The sequence below is a fragment of the Clupea harengus genome, chromosome 25 (assembly GCF_900700415.2).
Source record: "Clupea harengus chromosome 25, Ch_v2.0.2, whole genome shotgun sequence".
Classification (NCBI taxonomy): Eukaryota; Metazoa; Chordata; class Actinopteri; order Clupeiformes; family Clupeidae; genus Clupea; species Clupea harengus.
The window spans coordinates 8,192,604-8,210,143 of NC_045176.1; the positions used below are offsets into that span (position 1 = coordinate 8,192,604).

Genomic DNA, 17,540 nt, shown 5'->3' on the forward strand with positions numbered 1-17,540 from the left:
GCTGTGGTTTAACATGGATGCATACAATGCGCTGATCTATGGACTTCTAGATGGACGATTTGTATTCAGTGCAGACATCTAGTGCCTCAGAGCTGTGCGTCAGGCCTGATGTTTTATTTTGAATTGCCTCGGCTCATTACAGCTGAAAGTTTCGAGACCTGGGATTCTCTTCTAAGAAAAGGATGTAAACACATGTTTCATTATTCCCCTTGAAATCCTGCACAGTGTTTGTGTCCTTGTTATTTCCATCAAGTCTAACATCAACCCGAGGCATTGTGTGCTCAGCATCTCCGTCCTTTGTCTTGTTTCTGAGAGAGAACATTTCTGAACAGCAGTCAACCTTGTAATTGTCAGTGCTCTCTCTGTGTGATGTGTTAACTGACAGAAATACACTTGCTCCAATTCCATGAAAATATGCCAGTGTAGCATGTCTTTCTCTATGATGGCACGTAAACTACATGACTGCATGTACATAAGGAAACTGAAAGGAAGAGAGAAAGAAGAACAAGAAGACGGACAGAGAGAAAGTTAATCTATTCTGTGCCCTGTAGGCAGAGGGGCCTGTGAGGGCCCCACCAACAGTGGCCCCAGTTGGGGAGGATGACGAGCTCTCTGGACACCTCGTCCCCACAGAGGAAACCTACCCGACTCGGGGGGTACTGCTGGGAGGTGATGTCTTGCAAACACAAAAGCAATATCTGTAGCATCCCCAGTGCATCACTAGTATCTGTAGCATCGCTAATCATGATTTTTTTTACACTACGTTAAATGCTATTATAGTATTCTATTTTCTTTATGTAGCAGCGATTCCAAATACATTGGTATGCCCCAAATCATCAGAAATTCATCCAAAATACTAAAAAGTCAGTGGGTAGCTGTGGTTAGCCTGTAGATAACACAGCTTACATATAGCAGTCAGTGCTGGCATGTCTGTTAAACAAAGGTCATTCTGGGGAGATACATTTAAAAATAAATATCACACAATGATTCTTAATTAAGTTTAATCTGATAACCTACAGCACTGTCTCATTAATAGGCCTATTATGATCATATGTGCAACCGCTATTACTAGCTATTGCTTATACTTGCTAAAGCTGCTGCAGCTATAGCTTATTTCCCTGCATTGTGTGAAGGTTGTTAGCCTTTAGGCCCATAGTTTTAGAATATCCTTATATCTGGTACATAAAATGATCACCGCCAGTATCATTTAATGATGAAAGCTTTGCTAGCCTAACTAGGAAGAGTTGTGCCTGTTGAAAAATTATTTTCTCAACCACTGCTCTACGCTGAAGCTATTAATTTCTTCAACAAGAAAATAATACATATTTTGAGGAGTTATGTAACAAATTTACTGTACAACTGAATTTGCTTTTGGTTTTGTGCAAGGAAAAATGCCTCCTGCCTCATTGGTTAAATGTGTTGACAATCTCTGGTTACAGGGCATGATGCTGAAGAACTTGGGGAACGGTCAGGTGATGTAAGTAGAAATGAAAAAATGTCACTTTCATACATCATTACATTTGTGTCTTTTAAACTTTGGCCCTGGAATACTTCCTGAAATCTCTGTCCAGGTGATCCAATCCAATGATTGTGTGATGAAGTGTAGTCCTGTTCCTAAACTAACATTGTATCTTTTTTTTCTCTGTTTCTGTATTATACATATATTTTGTGCTAGGGCCCAATTGGCCAAGGACCAAAAGGGGAGCGTGGGGACCCAGGTTTTCGTGGTCTGCCTGGTCCTCCCGGGCCCCCTGGCCCTACCAGCCGCCCGAAGGCAGGAGCGTCACCGGGGCAACCTGGACCCAGGGGGCCCCACGGGCCTGCTGGGGTCCCAGGGCCACCGGGAAAGCCTGGGAAGGATGCACTGCCCGTAGGTGTCTCAGAGCTGAACAACCATGTTGAAAATGTAATCTGCCATGTTAATTAACCTTTTATTTATGTTATCCATCTCTATTCTTCAGGGCCGCAAAGGACAAGATGGACTGCCGGTGAGTAACTGTTCATGCTCAGACCCTAAAAAAACCATAGACTTAAATAATTAATTTTGAGTGCATTGTTCTGACTGAGAGGAAATGGACTGGAGGGCATCTATGTTGTTCGGCTCTGCCTTTTCTGTGTTTCACACTTTAGTGTTGCCAATCAGTTTCTTCACATCAGACATAATTACAACATGGAGCCTTGGCACCCCTAAACTGGGAGCACTCTACAGTAAAAGATGGAGAACAGTGATTCAAGACTTTTCTCTCACAGGGACTGAGGGGACCTGCTGGTTTTCCAGGATTACTTGGGGAGACTGGAGCCAAAGGTGACAAGGTGAGACGCCATTCACTGATCATCCTTTTGGGAATGATTGACATTAAAAAGAGGATCTGGCACAATTCCACCTCTAGGTGCACGGCGGAACGGCTGTCTGCCATATTTAATAATCTTTTGACAATGATGGAATTTCTGTCAGTTTCCAGTGTCTGACGGTGCTATTTGTTACAGTTTTGCTGAGTTGGTAATGGCTTTGGGATGTGGCTCTCTCTCTCTCTCTGTCTCTTGCAGGGTGATCGTGGAGTCGGTTTGTATGGGCCACCTGGACCACCTGGACCACCCGGCCCGCCAGGGAAACCTGAGCTTGCCAAGACATCTCGATATCCGGTCAGTAACCGTCGCGTTTTTTTTTTTTAAATATCACTTTAAAATGTATTTACTTGGTCCATGAAAATAGTCATGTAAATGTCACTCTTAGTCTTAACATGCGCTGATATCATTAATTTACAAGCGGTCTTGACACAACATGTAAACATTTAATATTCATCTCCATAGTGTTTTCAGCACTGTCATGCACCCCTGTAGAACACACTCCTAAGATACTGTGTGCAGAATCTGGCGAGAAGTCCAGTGCGTTGCCTCAGTGCTGAGCATGGCTGTTGTGTTTCACAGGATGCCATCGATGCATATGGCTCTGGGTTTGGAGACTTTGACAGCGATACAGAGATCATCCGAGTGAGTTTGAAAATAAATGAGACGTTAACTTTCACACAGTTGTCCTGCAGGGGGAGCCCAAACTGGCTCATTTCCCTCATTCAGTAGCACTCTTAATGAACATGCTCTTCACTCAGTAGCACTCTTAATGAACATGCTCTTCGTAGTTCATTCAGTAGCACTCTTAATGAACATGCTCTTCGTAGTTCATTCAGTAGCACTCTTGATGAACATGCTCTTCGTAGTTCACTCAGTTGCACTCTTAATGAACATGCTCTTCGTAGTTCACTCAGTAGCACTCTTAATGAACATGCTCTTCGTAGTTCACTCAGTAGCACTCTTAATGAACATGCTCTTCGTAGTTCACTCAGTAGCACTCTTAATGAACATGCTCTTCGTAGTTCACTCAGTAGCACTCTTAATGAACATGCTCTTCGTAGTTCATTCATCAGAAATCTTACTATGCAATATGCGCTATTGAATCATAACATGCATTACAGTTTTATAATCATTAATTTTGTCATTTCATTTTCTTTATAATAATTATTATTCAAAGCTATTTACATCAAACTGATATACTGACAGTGACACACATAATCACTCACACAGCATAGTGACTCACAGGAGGACTCTGCTCTTTCCAAGACTTTGTAAAAAAGATACTGCTTTATCATACATCATTGGTAGTATTCATGTCATGGATGCCACTGCTGTATCAAAATGTCCTATTTGAGCACCTATAAGACAGCATGATGCACACTGTACTGCCTGGTGAATAAACCACTCAAGTTGCCCATCCATGAAATTTGGGCCCAACGTGTATAACCTCTCTCTGACTCCCCCAGACTTACCCATCAACTGTGAATAATCTCGTATCTCTCTCCTTGCTCAGGGTCCACCTGGTCATCCAGGTCCACCAGGCCCACCTGGGCCCCCAGGCTCCAGTGGCCCAATCGCCCTACCTGAAGGCCTGCTGCCTGGGCCTCCTGGAAAGGAAGGGCCCTTGGGTAAACCAGGTCCGCCTGTAAGTACCTGTGCCTCATGGACAGATCAGGGTGCTTGGCTGAAGGTCACCCTGGCAGAAAGCCCTGGAGCACTGCAGGGAATTATTTTCTATTTATGTTAAACCATGCTACTACTTAAGTTAAAATAATCTGCCTTACTAGCACTTTAAATACTGCAGATTAAACTACAGCATCCCTTTACTATAAACATGTGTGTATGTAAAAGAGATCTCCTTTTGTGAAGTATAATTTCACCTAATTATAAAGAGCAAAACCTGCACTGGCTATTTACTGTATGACTTTAGGCAATTCATATGTAATTTTAACTGCCAGGGTTGTAAGGCAGTTCAGATTTCAAAATGTTTCCTGGACATGTCGCTAAACTCCTATGCATAGCAACAACCACATACACTAAGAAAGTAAAGGTAACATCCATAGGGGCTTTTAATGACTGTGTCCTCCTCTCCTCTTCCCCCTGATGACTGACCTGCCCTGTGTGACCCCAGAGCCTGGTGGTGTTTGAGGAGCGCTTTAGTGGCTCTGGGTCAGATTCTGAGCTCGGCTCGGGGTTCACATCTGGCTTTGATTCCGGGTTTGGCTCTGGGTTCACGTCTGGCTTTGATTCCGGGTTTGGCTCTGGGTCTGGTTCGGGAGAGGTACCGCCCTGGTCCACTCAGGTCATTGAGCCAGCTGGCCTAAAAAAAAAGACAGCATTTTTTCTCCAACATTGATGATGCGCCATCCATGTTCTCTGACTGCTCTCAGACCAGCTGTGTGTGCTTCTGGCTGTATGCGCAGGGTTTAGTGTGTTGTTTTATAAGACATTTTGTGAGCTGTGCAGCTCACTGCATCACTGGTATGTATATGAGAGTGGGTTGCTCCCTTTAATAAGTCCATTGGCCTTTGTCTTGCAGAGACATTCATAGGAGGGGTCTCCACTTAAACCCCACTTAGACTTGAGCAAGTACATGTCTCCACTTAAACCCCTCTTAGACTTGAGCAAGTACATGTCCAAGGTCTCCTTTTATGCCCACATCTCATCTGGTTTTTTTTTTTTGATGGAAAACAGATTTAGATGTTTCTTTTGTTTGGACTTTGGCAGACTTGTATGCACCTCTCAAAAATGAGCTTATCTCGTGTATGAGGTTTAATGTGATAATTACATGTCATCATGTTATTTACTGGGATATCCCTTTATTATTAGGAGTGCTATCATTTAACATTCATGAATTTAAGCCTCGGCTGTTCAGGCCTCAAACTAAAACTGTGCTTGTTTGCTGAACATGAAAGGTTGGAGAAAATCTGTCTTTTTCAAATACTGTGGTCCTTGCTTTAACTAACACCATTCACAAGGCCGTTCTTTGCAAATGTGATTACTGGTATGGTCATTAAATATCAGTCTTCCCCTAGTCTCTGAGAGATCTTTTCTCTGGGTTTTACAGGGCGCTGCTGGTCACGATGGTTTCCCTGGCCCGCGTGGTCCTAAAGGGTTAAAGGTAAAATATTGTATGATGAAACTATGAAACTTTTCTCTTCCTGACATGCAAATCTTAAAATTGTAAAAACATATGGTATATGGTATAAGTTGAGGGTGTGTGTGTGTGCTGTATATGTAATGTAAATGAACCTTTATGAACTGAAACATGCAGTGTATTCTACCTGGAAGAAGAATGCTGTCAGGTTTTTGGTAGAAATGTATATTGTGTTCTATTTTTATAGGGAGACCAAGGATTACCAGGACTGCCTGGGCAAAAGGTAAAGATCACAAGCTTTCGAAAAGCCTGGCTTTCATCCAATGGCTGGGAAGAGATGGCGGTCATCAAGTGGCTGTGACTGCCGTCAATCAAGCTGTGCACGCGCAGGGCCTCCTCTTCTACATCACAACAAACAAACTTACAAAAACTTTGCAGATGAAGTAGAAGCTACCAGGCAACATCATGGCCACAAAGAAAATAATATGTTCTTTTAGTAAAGAATGGATGGGGAAAGTGAAATCATTTTGTATGGTTACCTCTCAGCATTGTCCCACATTGTCCCACAGAAACGTACTTCTCGTCCCACATTTGGTTTGTTTGCATCTGGACACCCTATCGCCCAGGCAGCACACAGCCAATCATTAGTGATAATCAGGGGATACGGTCTGGCCAACCAATCATGGCCTAGCTTGTTCTGTTTTGGATCAGATTTTGGAGCAGCCTCTTCACTAATTCCCAAAACTGATCTGGCTCTCACTTGCTTCCTTTCGCCCCCTCTAGGGTGACCTTGGTGCATCTGGTGCCGCTGGCTTACCCGGGCCGGTGGGGGCGATCGGTGCTGCTGGCCCACACGGTCCACCGGGTCCACCTGGACCCCCAGGAAACGGGTTTACACTTGAGGTATGGTTTCTGTGTTGCACGCCTTGTACAGAAGACCAGCAGGTTGTATCTAGCTTTTATATTATGCAATTGGAGCTGATCGACTGAAATGTCTGTTTAGGACCTGGAGGGTTCAGCAAATGGAGGCTTCCTTGGCGCAGGGGTTCAGAAGGGGCCGCAGGTGAGCAAACACTTTCTCTGTTACTACCACACCTGAACGCCAGAACAGAATGTGATGTGTTCCAAATTATATCATTTTGCCAGAAGGGATTTTTCTGAAATACCAACGAGCTGCCCTTTTGATATGTTTTAAGAGCACGTTTATAGGGCAGATATAGTATAAGATTAAATTAGCATCCATAACCATATGCATGAGGTAATATCTTTCATGTAAACATCCATGGACATGTCTCCTGCACTGTACATATTATAAGTGCACACTGTGAACCAACTTTGATATTGTGTATTTTTTCTCAGGGTCCCCCTGGTCTCTCAGGTCCTGCAGGGCCTCAGGTATGACCCTCTCAGATGTGTGTGGACAGATGCATGTGCATGTGATAGTGGAAGATAATGAATTTCAACAGATATCTAAAGGAGTCTCATGAAGCCCCCCCCCCCCCCCCTCTATCTTTATCTCAGGGTCTACCTGGGCCAGTTGGACCACCTGGATTGTCTGTAAAGGTCAGTTCCTGCAGATTTCCAAGAAATATACTTTTCTTATTCTATCATTCTTTCTCCCAACACTACCGACTACCGGTCCCTTATTCCTGTGTGACCTGTTAAACCTTTCGTACACATGTGTCTAGGGAGAGCGTGGAGCGCCAGGTCCAGTTGGAGAGCCGGGGGTAGCTGCACTTCCTGGCATGCGGGTCAGTTTGACTTCCTTATGCTTTTGTACCAACAGGTGATATGCCGGCGTTTGTGTAAGCACAGAGTGATGAATAGAGTGACAAATCTATTGAGCAGTTCTAACTTCTATCTTTACTGAATAAATGCCCAGAAAGAAAAGGAATTGACTTGCTTGTTCCTTGCTTTTCATCAGGGAGTGAAAGGAGATAAAGGAATCTCAGGGCCAAAGGTATGGTGCTGAATGACTGACTGACCTCTCCTTCAAACTCTCTCAAAGCTCTGAATTTTTTACTCATTTGCCGGTGCTGTATCAAGGAGCACTCATCACTCAATGTGACAGGCCACATACGTATATACATGTAAAGTATGAGGAACTGATAGTTGCATACCATAAATTCCATTGCATTCAACATGGATTGCTCTTATAAAGCAATGTATCTATGTCAATATAATTGCCACTGTTGTGGTGTAACGTCCATGGATGGCGAGCTTTGATTATCCCTAAGTCTTTGGTGTACCTCACTTGGGAGAGCGCCATCTGCAGTGTGCATGTTATTTGTTTCATACAGGGGGAGACAGGCCAAGATGGACAGAGCATCGCTGGTCCTCCTGGGCTTCCAGGCCCTCCAGGACCCATCATCAGCATACAGGATGTAAGTCAGTGGGCTGCTGCTGAGTGTCGGTTTGCTCAAGAGATTATTGAATCTCACAGGCACGCATATGCTATTTCAATTTAAATACTATAAAATTCCTCACCTCTGCATCTCGTTCATCCCCAGCTCCTACTAAATGACACAGAGGGCATATTTAACTTCACAGAGATCCGTGGACCCCCAGGGCCCAGGGTGAGTAGTAGTCTACCAGTGCTAAGTAAAGCCCAGGCTAGATCAATCCATTAGCTTTACACTTTTATTCATCAGCTTTGTGCCCTGAGGCTAAATGGGAGCGTTAGCTCAGGATCAAATGTGTTTGTATCTGCTGAATGTCTTTAAGAGCTTCCGGAATGTTTGTGTTCATTAAGTGGCTCATTTTGATAATAATACATCTCATACAGTATCTGTGGACTCCACAGTTGATTTTATCTTTATGCATTATGGTCGTTCTTGCATTCTGCCAGCAACACTGGGCATTTCTATTTCTTACAAACATCACTTTCTTGATTTGACATGGGGCAAAGCCTGGCAGGCCGTTGGCACGCCATAGCTATGTTCATCTGTATGTGATTCACAGTAGTATTAATATGGCTGTGCTGTTTACTGTGTGTGTGCACGCTTGTTTACAGGGCCCTGAAGGCTTGCCTGGCAAAGCAGGATTCCCAGTAAGAAATCTCTCTATCTCTATCTCTCTCGCTTTTTCTCTCTCTCTCTTTCTCTCTCTCTCTCTCTTTCTTTATTTCTCTCTCTCTCTCTCTCTCTCTCTCTCTCTCTCTCTCTGCTTTTCATGTTATCTTGAGTTTATATTTAGTACACTGCTTGTTGGAAAGGGCACTTGTGTATATGTGTGTATACTGCCCAAAAAGTAAGCCCCTACTGCAAGCTGTTGAGCCATCAGATTATACCACGGCTTAGCGTAATCAGAGCAGTAGTGTGATGAGAAGTAATCTTCAGATATTATTTATATTTACTGATCTAGTAATCTGACTTTGATGTTGGTTATACATTTTTCTGTAAAATGATCTAGATTTCTTTCTTTCTTTCACTTTCGCTTCAGTGGAGGACAAATGGTATGTTCCCATAATGAAATGCAATGTAATAAGGCTCACTTACAGCTCTGACTGTCACCTGCAGCTCCAGTAGCCAATGTGCGGATTAAAAATGAGATGTTTGTTCTAGCTAGTGGAGTGGCAGAGGAAAGAGAAAAAGGTTAGGTTTTCCCAGTTAACCATCTCCAGGCTGTCTTATCGAGAGATATTTTTTAAATGTTCTTCATTCAGGGACCGAGGGGGCCAAAGGGGGATGTTGGATTGGCTGGTGTCCAAGGACCCCCGGGTCTGAAGGTAAGAAGTTAGACTCCCCTTGTCTTCCCCTGTCTTCAAATGAATAATGTGTACATGGCCATTCAGTCTTCCTCTTGTCCCATTTCATAAGGGACAGATCATTTGCGCTGTGTTTTTCTGCCAGCGGCTGTGTATCTTGTCATGCTAAAGTGTGTTTTAATTTGTCTCAGGGCGAGAAGGGTGAGCCTGGGGTCACCATCGCTGCAGATGGCTCTTTAATGACAGGCATGAGGGGCCCCAGAGGTCCGAAGGGAATCAAGGTACTTGAGCAGATGTCCAGATTGGTGGAGGGAGGTCTAACGGCTGTGAGTGCTGCTGGTGTGTGTAGGTGCTTACTGTGTACTCCTCTCTGTGCAGGGTGACCGTGGCGTTCCAGGAGAGGGAGGGATGATGGTGAGACACAGAGAACACTCTCGTATTTGTCATCGCTCTTATTTTTCTGTTATACACATGCACACAAGTACACATAGAAACACAGACATACAAATTCAAGTACGTGTGCTCACACACACACACACACACACACACACACACACACACACACACACACACACACACACACACACACAATAAAAGTAAACAATGATATTTTACAGGGACCCGTTGGACCACCTGGGCCGAAGGGCGAGTTTGGGATCCCTGGGCGAGCGGTTAGTGGTTTCTGATTCCAGGTCCTATTTGTCAGGACATATTAGCCACTGTGTTGCTCTGAAATGTATTTTGACTTTTTGATTTTCCATTAAAAGGGTCGTCCTGGAATGGTGGGACTGAAAGGAGAAAAGGGGGATTCCATTGGTCTAGCAGTACGTTTTACTCCTCTAAGCTATCGGCATGGTAAACAGTATTTTGTGTGCTACATTATGACTCCTTATTGCATGTTGTTTATTTGTTTGTTTGTTTGTTTGTTTATTTGTATAGGGACCCCCTGGTCCCCCGGGGCCTCCTGGGTTCCCCGGTCGTGTCCTGGGCCTTAACGGAGTAAGTGACATCAATTCTCTTAGTGGCACTCAGAGTCTGCCATTGTTTTCATTCTGATTGCTGTAGTAGACTGATCTGCAACGTGTCTTAAACAATATCCTCTAAATTTTAAAGACAGTCTTTCCAGTCCCTCGTAGACCACACTGCAAAAGACCAGTAAGTTCGCTGACTCGAGTCCTCCCCTCACCTTGGGGGCTTGACGGCTTGGGCTCGGTGGCGCATGTGGTGTCAGTGACCTTCCCTCTGCCTGTACTGCTACCCCCCTTCCCTACCCTCATACCCCCCTTCCCTACCCACCTACCCCCCTTCCCCCACCTCAATGTGGCCGCTCCTTCGGCCAGCTTGTGGGTGTCGCAGTGCCTGTCCACACTACACCACACAGGGTTAGCAAATCTGATTTCAGAGCCTCAGATTAAAGGAACCGCTATGTTTCCTCTAAAAGTGCCTGAGTGTCTGAGTGTGTTTCTCAGGCCAGTCTTCCGTTCATTCAAACGTGCAGAGCATTTCCTCAGGTCTGAGGAACCACTCTTTCTCATGTGGACCTCTGGAATCAGACTGTTGTATCAGGCATGTTGAATGCGGGGACATCCAGAACAGAAACTAAAGGGGGCATTAATGTGGACACCTATCCCCTAACCCAGGACCTGAAGGCTCTCCCACTTGGCATGCTGCATGACATTTATGTGTTGGTGTCTCTGACGATGGGGTTATTTAACACATGTATGTGTGTATGTATGTACATGTCTCTCTATAACAGACCTTATATGGCTGAAATGTCACTAACAAATGATTATACTGGCATAGAGGGACATTTGTATGTGGAGCAATGTTACTGTTTGACATCGAGTACCGTGCCCTAGATCTACCAGGATTGCTTTGATCCTTTCTGTCGGATGATTTACTCACTGCTTTGAAATTGTTTGTTTTTCCCCAGGTTGGCAGTAGCACGGAAGCAGTATTAGGTATGTTCATTTTATATGGTTTTACAAAACCCAATTGTTGTAAACCTGTCAAATGATTACAAAGCCTGCCACCTGTAGGGTACCAACCTGATAGCACTGTTGTACTGGTTGCTTTCTAACAGGGCCAAAAGGAGATAAAGGGGATGTCGGCGTAGCAGGAACTCCTGGGCCTCTAGTACCAGGTACATTACAAAATTCAGCTGCATCCACACTGACAAGCAAACTGCTTTTCCTTCATCTCCATACCCAAATGTGCCCTTCCTCCATAGAGAGGAATATCTATATGTCCCACACACTTTTTTTTTCATGGAAACGTAAGAATGATATAGCCTCTACTCCTCTACCTCCCCTACATTTAGTGCAAGCATGTAATATGTATGGCATGAGTGGGACATTATATTAAATGGACACTTGAGGTTACATATGACACACGTTCTTGTGTTTTAGATTACACGCTCACGAAAGGAATTATGGTGAGTCCTGCCTTCCAGTTTCCCTCTGTCTTATTGTATGCAGAAACATTGTGTGCCATAGTTCTGAACGGTCCGCTGTATGCAGAATACTGATCTGTCTGAGTCTGACCACACAGGGTGAGAAAGGTGACAAGGGTTACACAGGTCAGAAAGGAGACCAGGGTGAGCCTGGTCCTCCTGGGCCTCCTGGACCAGCGGGCAGATCTGGTCTCGTGGTAAGTCCATATTCTCAAGCCTGTTGAAACTGTTTCATGAAGTGACCCATATACTGACCCAGTGAAGCCTCTCACACATACAGATCACAGTGAGAGCTGAGTTGCAAGTGTTTATTCCTAAGACTACTCATACCCTTGTAGGGACCCAAAGGAGATACCATTGTTGGGCCCACAGGTCATCCAGGCGCCCCTGGACGGCCTGGCCAGGGTGGATTTGGGAGGCCAGGTAGACCAGGCCCCCCTGGTCCATCTGGACCACCTGGGACTCCTTCAGGATATGGCTCAGGTACAAACGCCTTCAATGTTATTTTTTTTATCTTGTATGTCGTCTACTGCGTAGATGTTGCCTGCCAAGTCATAAGAATTTCGCTGCGCTGAAGCAATTTGGTGCATGTGACAATAAACACTTTGACTTTGAAATCCTCAGGGAGATTACACTAAATAGAGTTTACACATTTTGTGATGTTTGTGAGTGGGCAGTTTACAGATTACTGACATGTTTTTGGAGTTGAAAATATGAAACCTTGGTTCTGACTCTTTCTCAGCTGTCAGCGTCCCTGGCCCTCCAGGTCCTGCTGGACTTCCAGGGGCCCCTGGCCACGGAGCTGCCGTGAGTCTCACCTCGTGCATTGTCACGTTTGAATACTTTTACCATTGAAAGTGAAGTAAGTGTGAATTAGTTGGTGTGTTTTTTGACGCTGTTCAATGGCTGATCTCAGGTGACGGTGTACAAAACTGGCCAGGCACTGCTAAGAGAGACTCACAGAGCAACTGAGGGTGCCATGGCTTACGTCTCCGACAAGGGCGAGCTTTATATCAGAGCCCAGGGGGGCTGGAGGAAGATACAGGTGTCACTCCATTCTTGTATTCACATACATTCATGTTTACAGCCATTTCAGTAAAACCTGTTCTGAGTTTAAAAAATGTCCAAAACTAAATTTGTTTTACAAGGACAAGCTTGATCCTATTCTTAGTTCACGAGCAGTCTTGTCATTATTTGTTTTCCCTCCTAAGTAGTTGAAGTGGGTACAGCAGAGTAGCCGTTTTATTTTCTATCTCTGAGAGGCTCACTCAGCATGTCTCCTCTCTCCTCAGCTCGGCGAGCTCATCCCCATCCCTACAGACAGCCACACAGCCGCCGCCGTGTCTCACGTGTCTCACGGCCTGAGCAGACCCGGGGACCGCAGCACTCCCAGGCTACACAGCCAGGTAGCACGCTACCGCTAATGCTAAGCTCTCACGCTCAACACAGCATACCTCTCTGCGGGGTTTGATGCTAAGCTCACACGCTCAACACAGCATACCTCTCTTCGGGGTTTGATGCTAAGCTCTCACACTCAACACAGCATACCTCTCTTCGGGGTTTGGATTGGAACTTAGAGTCCAACCCAGCCTGATGCTACTTAACTTCACACACGATGCTTTGAGAAAGTTCTTATGCACACACAAGAATGCAATTTGTTGTGACATTTGGTAATACATTGTATTCTTAATTTTACGAGGCAGAGGGTGACAGAGAGTAAGATTTAAAAAAAAATGGAAAAGAGATGCTGTTCGTAGGCCTGATGTTGTATAGAGGACATTTGAACTTTTCACCCTCAAATGAATTTAGTTTCTTGTCCTGCACTGTATAATTTTTGTGTCTGTGATTTAGGAGCTCACCAGCCACCTGCCAAATCACAATGTTCTCCCACATACGACCTACTCTGCTGCTCCTGGGGTGAGATTTTCCTCCACTGATGTGGCCCTCTTGTTATTCCACACACAATTCACAGATGAGTAGACGTGTGTGTGTGTGTGTGTGTGTGTGTGTGTGTGTGTGTGTGTGTGTGTGTGTGTGTGTGTGTGTGTGTGTGTGTGTGTGTGTGTGTGTGTGTGTGTGTGTGTGTTTGTGCATTCTGGTCATTAATTATTACTTGTTTTGGTCTACCAACACCAATATTATCCAGTAAAACGCAGTATAAACAGTGCTTCAGTCTTTGAGCGGAACCTGTATCAAACTTTAATGTTTTGTTTCAATTTTTCATTGTATAACCAAAATATACAGAGCAGAAGGTTCCTGTTCTGTAACCTGAAGTAATAAAGTATTATTAGTATTCAAGACAGTAGTAATACTATTAGAAGTTTTCCAGACTGCCTTGAGATAATCAGTATTGTTCGTGGTTTTTTACGACCTGGTGGTTTACCTGTTGACCTCCTGACCCAAACACCTGAACCCTCTGGCCCCGTGCAGCTACACCTTGTGGCTCTGAATGCGCCACTCTCGGGAGACATGCGGGGCATCCGCGGGGCGGACTTCCAGTGCTACCAGCAGGCCCGAGCCAGGGGCCTCACCTCCACCTACCGCGCCTTCCTCTCCTCCCATCTGCAGGACCTGGCCACCATCGTCAGGAAGGCAGACCGCACCAACATGCCCGTGGTCAACCTCAAGGTCAGGACAAGCAGATCACACAGATTTCAGAATTTGTTTGTTGGTCTGGGTTGTACATTATGTGTATTATTGCATATAGTATGCAAAACATCGATTATAAGTCGTTGATATGATTTACATTTATGTTAAATAAACTTACGCTGTTGCAAATTGTGGTCCTTATGCTATTATATATGTGGTTGTTGTTGTATCATTTAATTTAGCATTGCCTGTGTATATTATGTTTGCATTTAGCATTGCTTGTCTAGATTATGTTTGCATTAAGCATTGCCTGTGTATACATAATGCTTGCATTTGTCACACAGCTTGTTCCACAACTGATACAGTGATGATTTCTAGTATTTCTCTTCATCTAATTCAAAGCACCCTACCGTCTGTGATTTTCCAGGGCGAGATCTTATTCAACAGCTGGTTGTCCGTGTTCTCTGGAGACGGGGCTGTGTACAATCCACAGATCCCCATCTACTCCTTTGATGGCCGTAATGTCATGACAGATCAGTCTTGGTGAGTAGTGAGCTATGCAAAGTATTTTAAGATCTGAAACTCAAACTGCAGCAGTATCTGATGTATCGGACTTCAGTGCACAAAATGTGGGATTTGCCCTGTTGATTCATTGTCTATGTATTTGGGGGTATATGTGGAAGTACATATAAATTATGTATAGTAAATCCCCTTGTTTTTACATCTGCATTTTCCATCTGTGTGTGTGTGTGTCTTTTAATGTATACGTGTGTGTGTGTGTGTGTCTTTCAATGTATACGTGTGTGTGTGTGTGTCTGTCAATGTGTGTGTTTGTGTCTATGTGTGCATGTCTATGTCTACGCCTGTGCCCTATTTCCTCTGCCCACCGCCCCCTCCCACAGGCCTCAGAAGCTGGTGTGGCACGGGTCCAGTACGGTGGGCATCCGCATGACCACCAACTACTGCGAGGCGTGGCGGGCAGGCGACGTGGCCGTGACGGGCCAGGCCTCGCTGCTCCAGACGGGCAGGCTGCTGGGCCAGCACACCCGCAGCTGCTCCAACCACTTCATCGTGCTCTGCATCGAGAACAGCTACGTTCGCAACCCCCGGCAGAACTGAGGACCCCCCAACCTCCCCCCTCTCTCCCAACCCCCACAACTAAGTCTGGTTATGTCTCTTCCTACTTCCGTGTGTCACCCTCCGTGCCTCCCTCCCTGAATCACTTACTTCTAGAGAGTAGCGTTCTGAGCTGGACCGCAGAGGAGAACATCATCAGTTAGCCTGTCCCGCCCTCCTCCCCAGCTGGCCCTAAATAATGTGTCCTCAGAGGAACATTCCAGAAGAAAAATGGCACTGCTTCCCCCCGTCCCATGATTTTTTTTTCTGAGGAGAAAAAGAGGTGTAAATATGTGTAAATTGCTTCCTGATTCCACACCATTCATCCATAATACACAGTGGCCTGCTGACTGATGGAATGCCAAAGAAGTGATACCTCAGCCAGAAATCAATCCATGCCGCCCTTGCCAGATTCAGCCCACTCATTCACTGTAGTAGGCTCTCATTACAGAGATCAGCTTTCAGAGTACCAGCTCAGCTAAGGCATTTTCCTCTATTCGCCCGAGTATAGTCTAGTGCAACATGAACTGCCTATTAAACCTTATTCCCTGTGTTGGTTTCACCACCCCGCTCAAACATTTACTGTCATAATAACTTGCGAATGCGAACGCATGTCAATATCTTAGAGTAATCAAATGCTTGGAATATTGTTTTTCCAACAAGGGAACCAAGTGTTGCCTAATCAGGTTTGAAGTCATTTAGATGCACTGTATTTTTTACAATTTGTCTTTATTCTACACTTGTGACGGCTTTGTGTCTGTGACTAAGGTCTCTGTTGCAAGCAACACCGCATCATAGTATTTAAATTGAATTCTTCTTGTCTTTATTGTTGTTATTTATATTGTAACAGCACATAGTCGTAAAATCTAGAGACACATTGAGTTGAGATTTTCACTCTCTTAAGCAAACTGACATGGCTCATCCTGTAGTGTTCATGTGGTTCAAACTGTTTCGGTAGAGTATGGGACTCCCTAGTGCTCTTCGTTAGAAATGTCTTCTTAACATTCTAAGAGAACAAAGCATTTGAAAAACCTTGATTTGAAGAGTGAGTCTGTAGCTTCTAGTCAAGAACCGATTGACTTTTACACAAATGCAGTAAATATGAACAGCAAAATAGTATCCACACATTTGACTGGTGCTCATTGAATAAATGTTTTCTTTTTTAAAAACCTGTGTCAGCTGTGTTTGTGTTTGCATATGTTGAATAATTTAAACGGGGCTCAGAAAGATCACAAAACATTCTGAGTAGGATTCAGCCCGTAAAGACTAGCCTCACTCCCACACACCACACGGCACTCTACCTGGTTATGCACATTTGTGCCAGGTTTAAGCCAATTTGACTTACCTGCTGGAGAACTTCTTGGTATAGATTTGCACATAGTAATTCATTAACCTTGTTAAGAGAATATATCTAAGTGACCTTTTTCATGCTATGTCCTTAAAAAAAATGTGTATAAGTACCCAATGACATTAAGGATAACTGACACCCGCTGTAATATATATGTCTTTTATTGTGTAGTCATCTAAAATATATCCTTTTTAGGGGCAACTCATTTCTGTTTCCTTTGTGTGAGTCTGCAGTACCATCTTCTTGGATGGTTCCCTATGTCCTGTCCTGCAGATGTTCATGGCGTAGTGGAGGCTTATCCACATGCCCACACATTCTTCTGAGCAGGACAGCAAAGCAAACTCGGTCCCTAATGAAACCTACAACAGAGCTGAGATCAGTTACTCCAGATAACTTAGCACATATTGCAGATGTTTGATGAGAGAGAAAAAAAAGAGTCAGATACCAACTTCACACCAAGCACACACTCCAAATGCATTCCCACCTCACACCTATGGATGGAGCAGTGAGGTGCCACAGACCCCTTAGGGCGTCTCTGGATTTCCGAATAGTGAGACTATTAAATCTGAGTTTGAGCACTTTATCTGCAATATTGTTCAATATCAACAATATGTACTAAAGTGAGATCTTCATAAACTCTGCTAAGATACCTTTGATTATGGAGACAGTAAACAGTAACCATGACAACTCTCTGACTATATCTTCAGATCTTCACCCCTGAAGAATGTTCTTTCCCCTGAGGATGTGTACAACTCAGCATCTGACATCTCCCTGGCCTCTTTAAATGGGGATTATTTTAGGCTTGGTGACACAAGATTCAAAAGAGGGCAGTACATTACCCCAGCTGAAGAGGAGAGGGTAAACATGTCAAAGGGATGGAAGT

At 44.4% G+C, this 17,540-nt stretch overlaps 1 protein-coding gene across 1 annotated transcript in view; it reads left to right on the forward strand.

Annotated features, from left to right (window-relative positions):
* Window positions 1-16,478, forward strand: part of col15a1b (collagen, type XV, alpha 1b) — a 25,131-nt gene extending 8,653 nt beyond the window's left edge. The window contains exons 5-42 of the mRNA XM_042703699.1: window positions 552-669; window positions 1,440-1,477; window positions 1,676-1,870; window positions 1,962-1,988; window positions 2,251-2,313; window positions 2,548-2,643; window positions 2,929-2,991; window positions 3,863-3,994; window positions 5,417-5,470; window positions 5,694-5,729; window positions 6,230-6,349; window positions 6,450-6,509; window positions 6,806-6,841; window positions 6,968-7,009; window positions 7,135-7,197; window positions 7,371-7,406; window positions 7,747-7,830; window positions 7,957-8,022; window positions 8,460-8,495; window positions 9,111-9,173; window positions 9,344-9,433; window positions 9,531-9,566; window positions 9,770-9,823; window positions 9,920-9,976; window positions 10,092-10,151; window positions 10,266-10,307; window positions 11,086-11,113; window positions 11,236-11,295; window positions 11,561-11,586; window positions 11,703-11,801; window positions 11,943-12,087; window positions 12,347-12,411; window positions 12,521-12,649; window positions 12,897-13,010; window positions 13,456-13,521; window positions 14,035-14,232; window positions 14,621-14,736; window positions 15,096-16,478. Of these exons, the coding sequence (XP_042559633.1) occupies window positions 552-669; window positions 1,440-1,477; window positions 1,676-1,870; window positions 1,962-1,988; window positions 2,251-2,313; window positions 2,548-2,643; window positions 2,929-2,991; window positions 3,863-3,994; window positions 5,417-5,470; window positions 5,694-5,729; window positions 6,230-6,349; window positions 6,450-6,509; window positions 6,806-6,841; window positions 6,968-7,009; window positions 7,135-7,197; window positions 7,371-7,406; window positions 7,747-7,830; window positions 7,957-8,022; window positions 8,460-8,495; window positions 9,111-9,173; window positions 9,344-9,433; window positions 9,531-9,566; window positions 9,770-9,823; window positions 9,920-9,976; window positions 10,092-10,151; window positions 10,266-10,307; window positions 11,086-11,113; window positions 11,236-11,295; window positions 11,561-11,586; window positions 11,703-11,801; window positions 11,943-12,087; window positions 12,347-12,411; window positions 12,521-12,649; window positions 12,897-13,010; window positions 13,456-13,521; window positions 14,035-14,232; window positions 14,621-14,736; window positions 15,096-15,312 (3,030 nt within the window). The 3' untranslated portion in view covers window positions 15,313-16,478. The remainder of the gene's footprint in view (window positions 1-551; window positions 670-1,439; window positions 1,478-1,675; window positions 1,871-1,961; window positions 1,989-2,250; window positions 2,314-2,547; window positions 2,644-2,928; window positions 2,992-3,862; window positions 3,995-5,416; window positions 5,471-5,693; window positions 5,730-6,229; window positions 6,350-6,449; window positions 6,510-6,805; window positions 6,842-6,967; window positions 7,010-7,134; window positions 7,198-7,370; window positions 7,407-7,746; window positions 7,831-7,956; window positions 8,023-8,459; window positions 8,496-9,110; window positions 9,174-9,343; window positions 9,434-9,530; window positions 9,567-9,769; window positions 9,824-9,919; window positions 9,977-10,091; window positions 10,152-10,265; window positions 10,308-11,085; window positions 11,114-11,235; window positions 11,296-11,560; window positions 11,587-11,702; window positions 11,802-11,942; window positions 12,088-12,346; window positions 12,412-12,520; window positions 12,650-12,896; window positions 13,011-13,455; window positions 13,522-14,034; window positions 14,233-14,620; window positions 14,737-15,095) is intronic.
* Window positions 16,479-17,540: the final 1,062 nt, after the last annotated feature.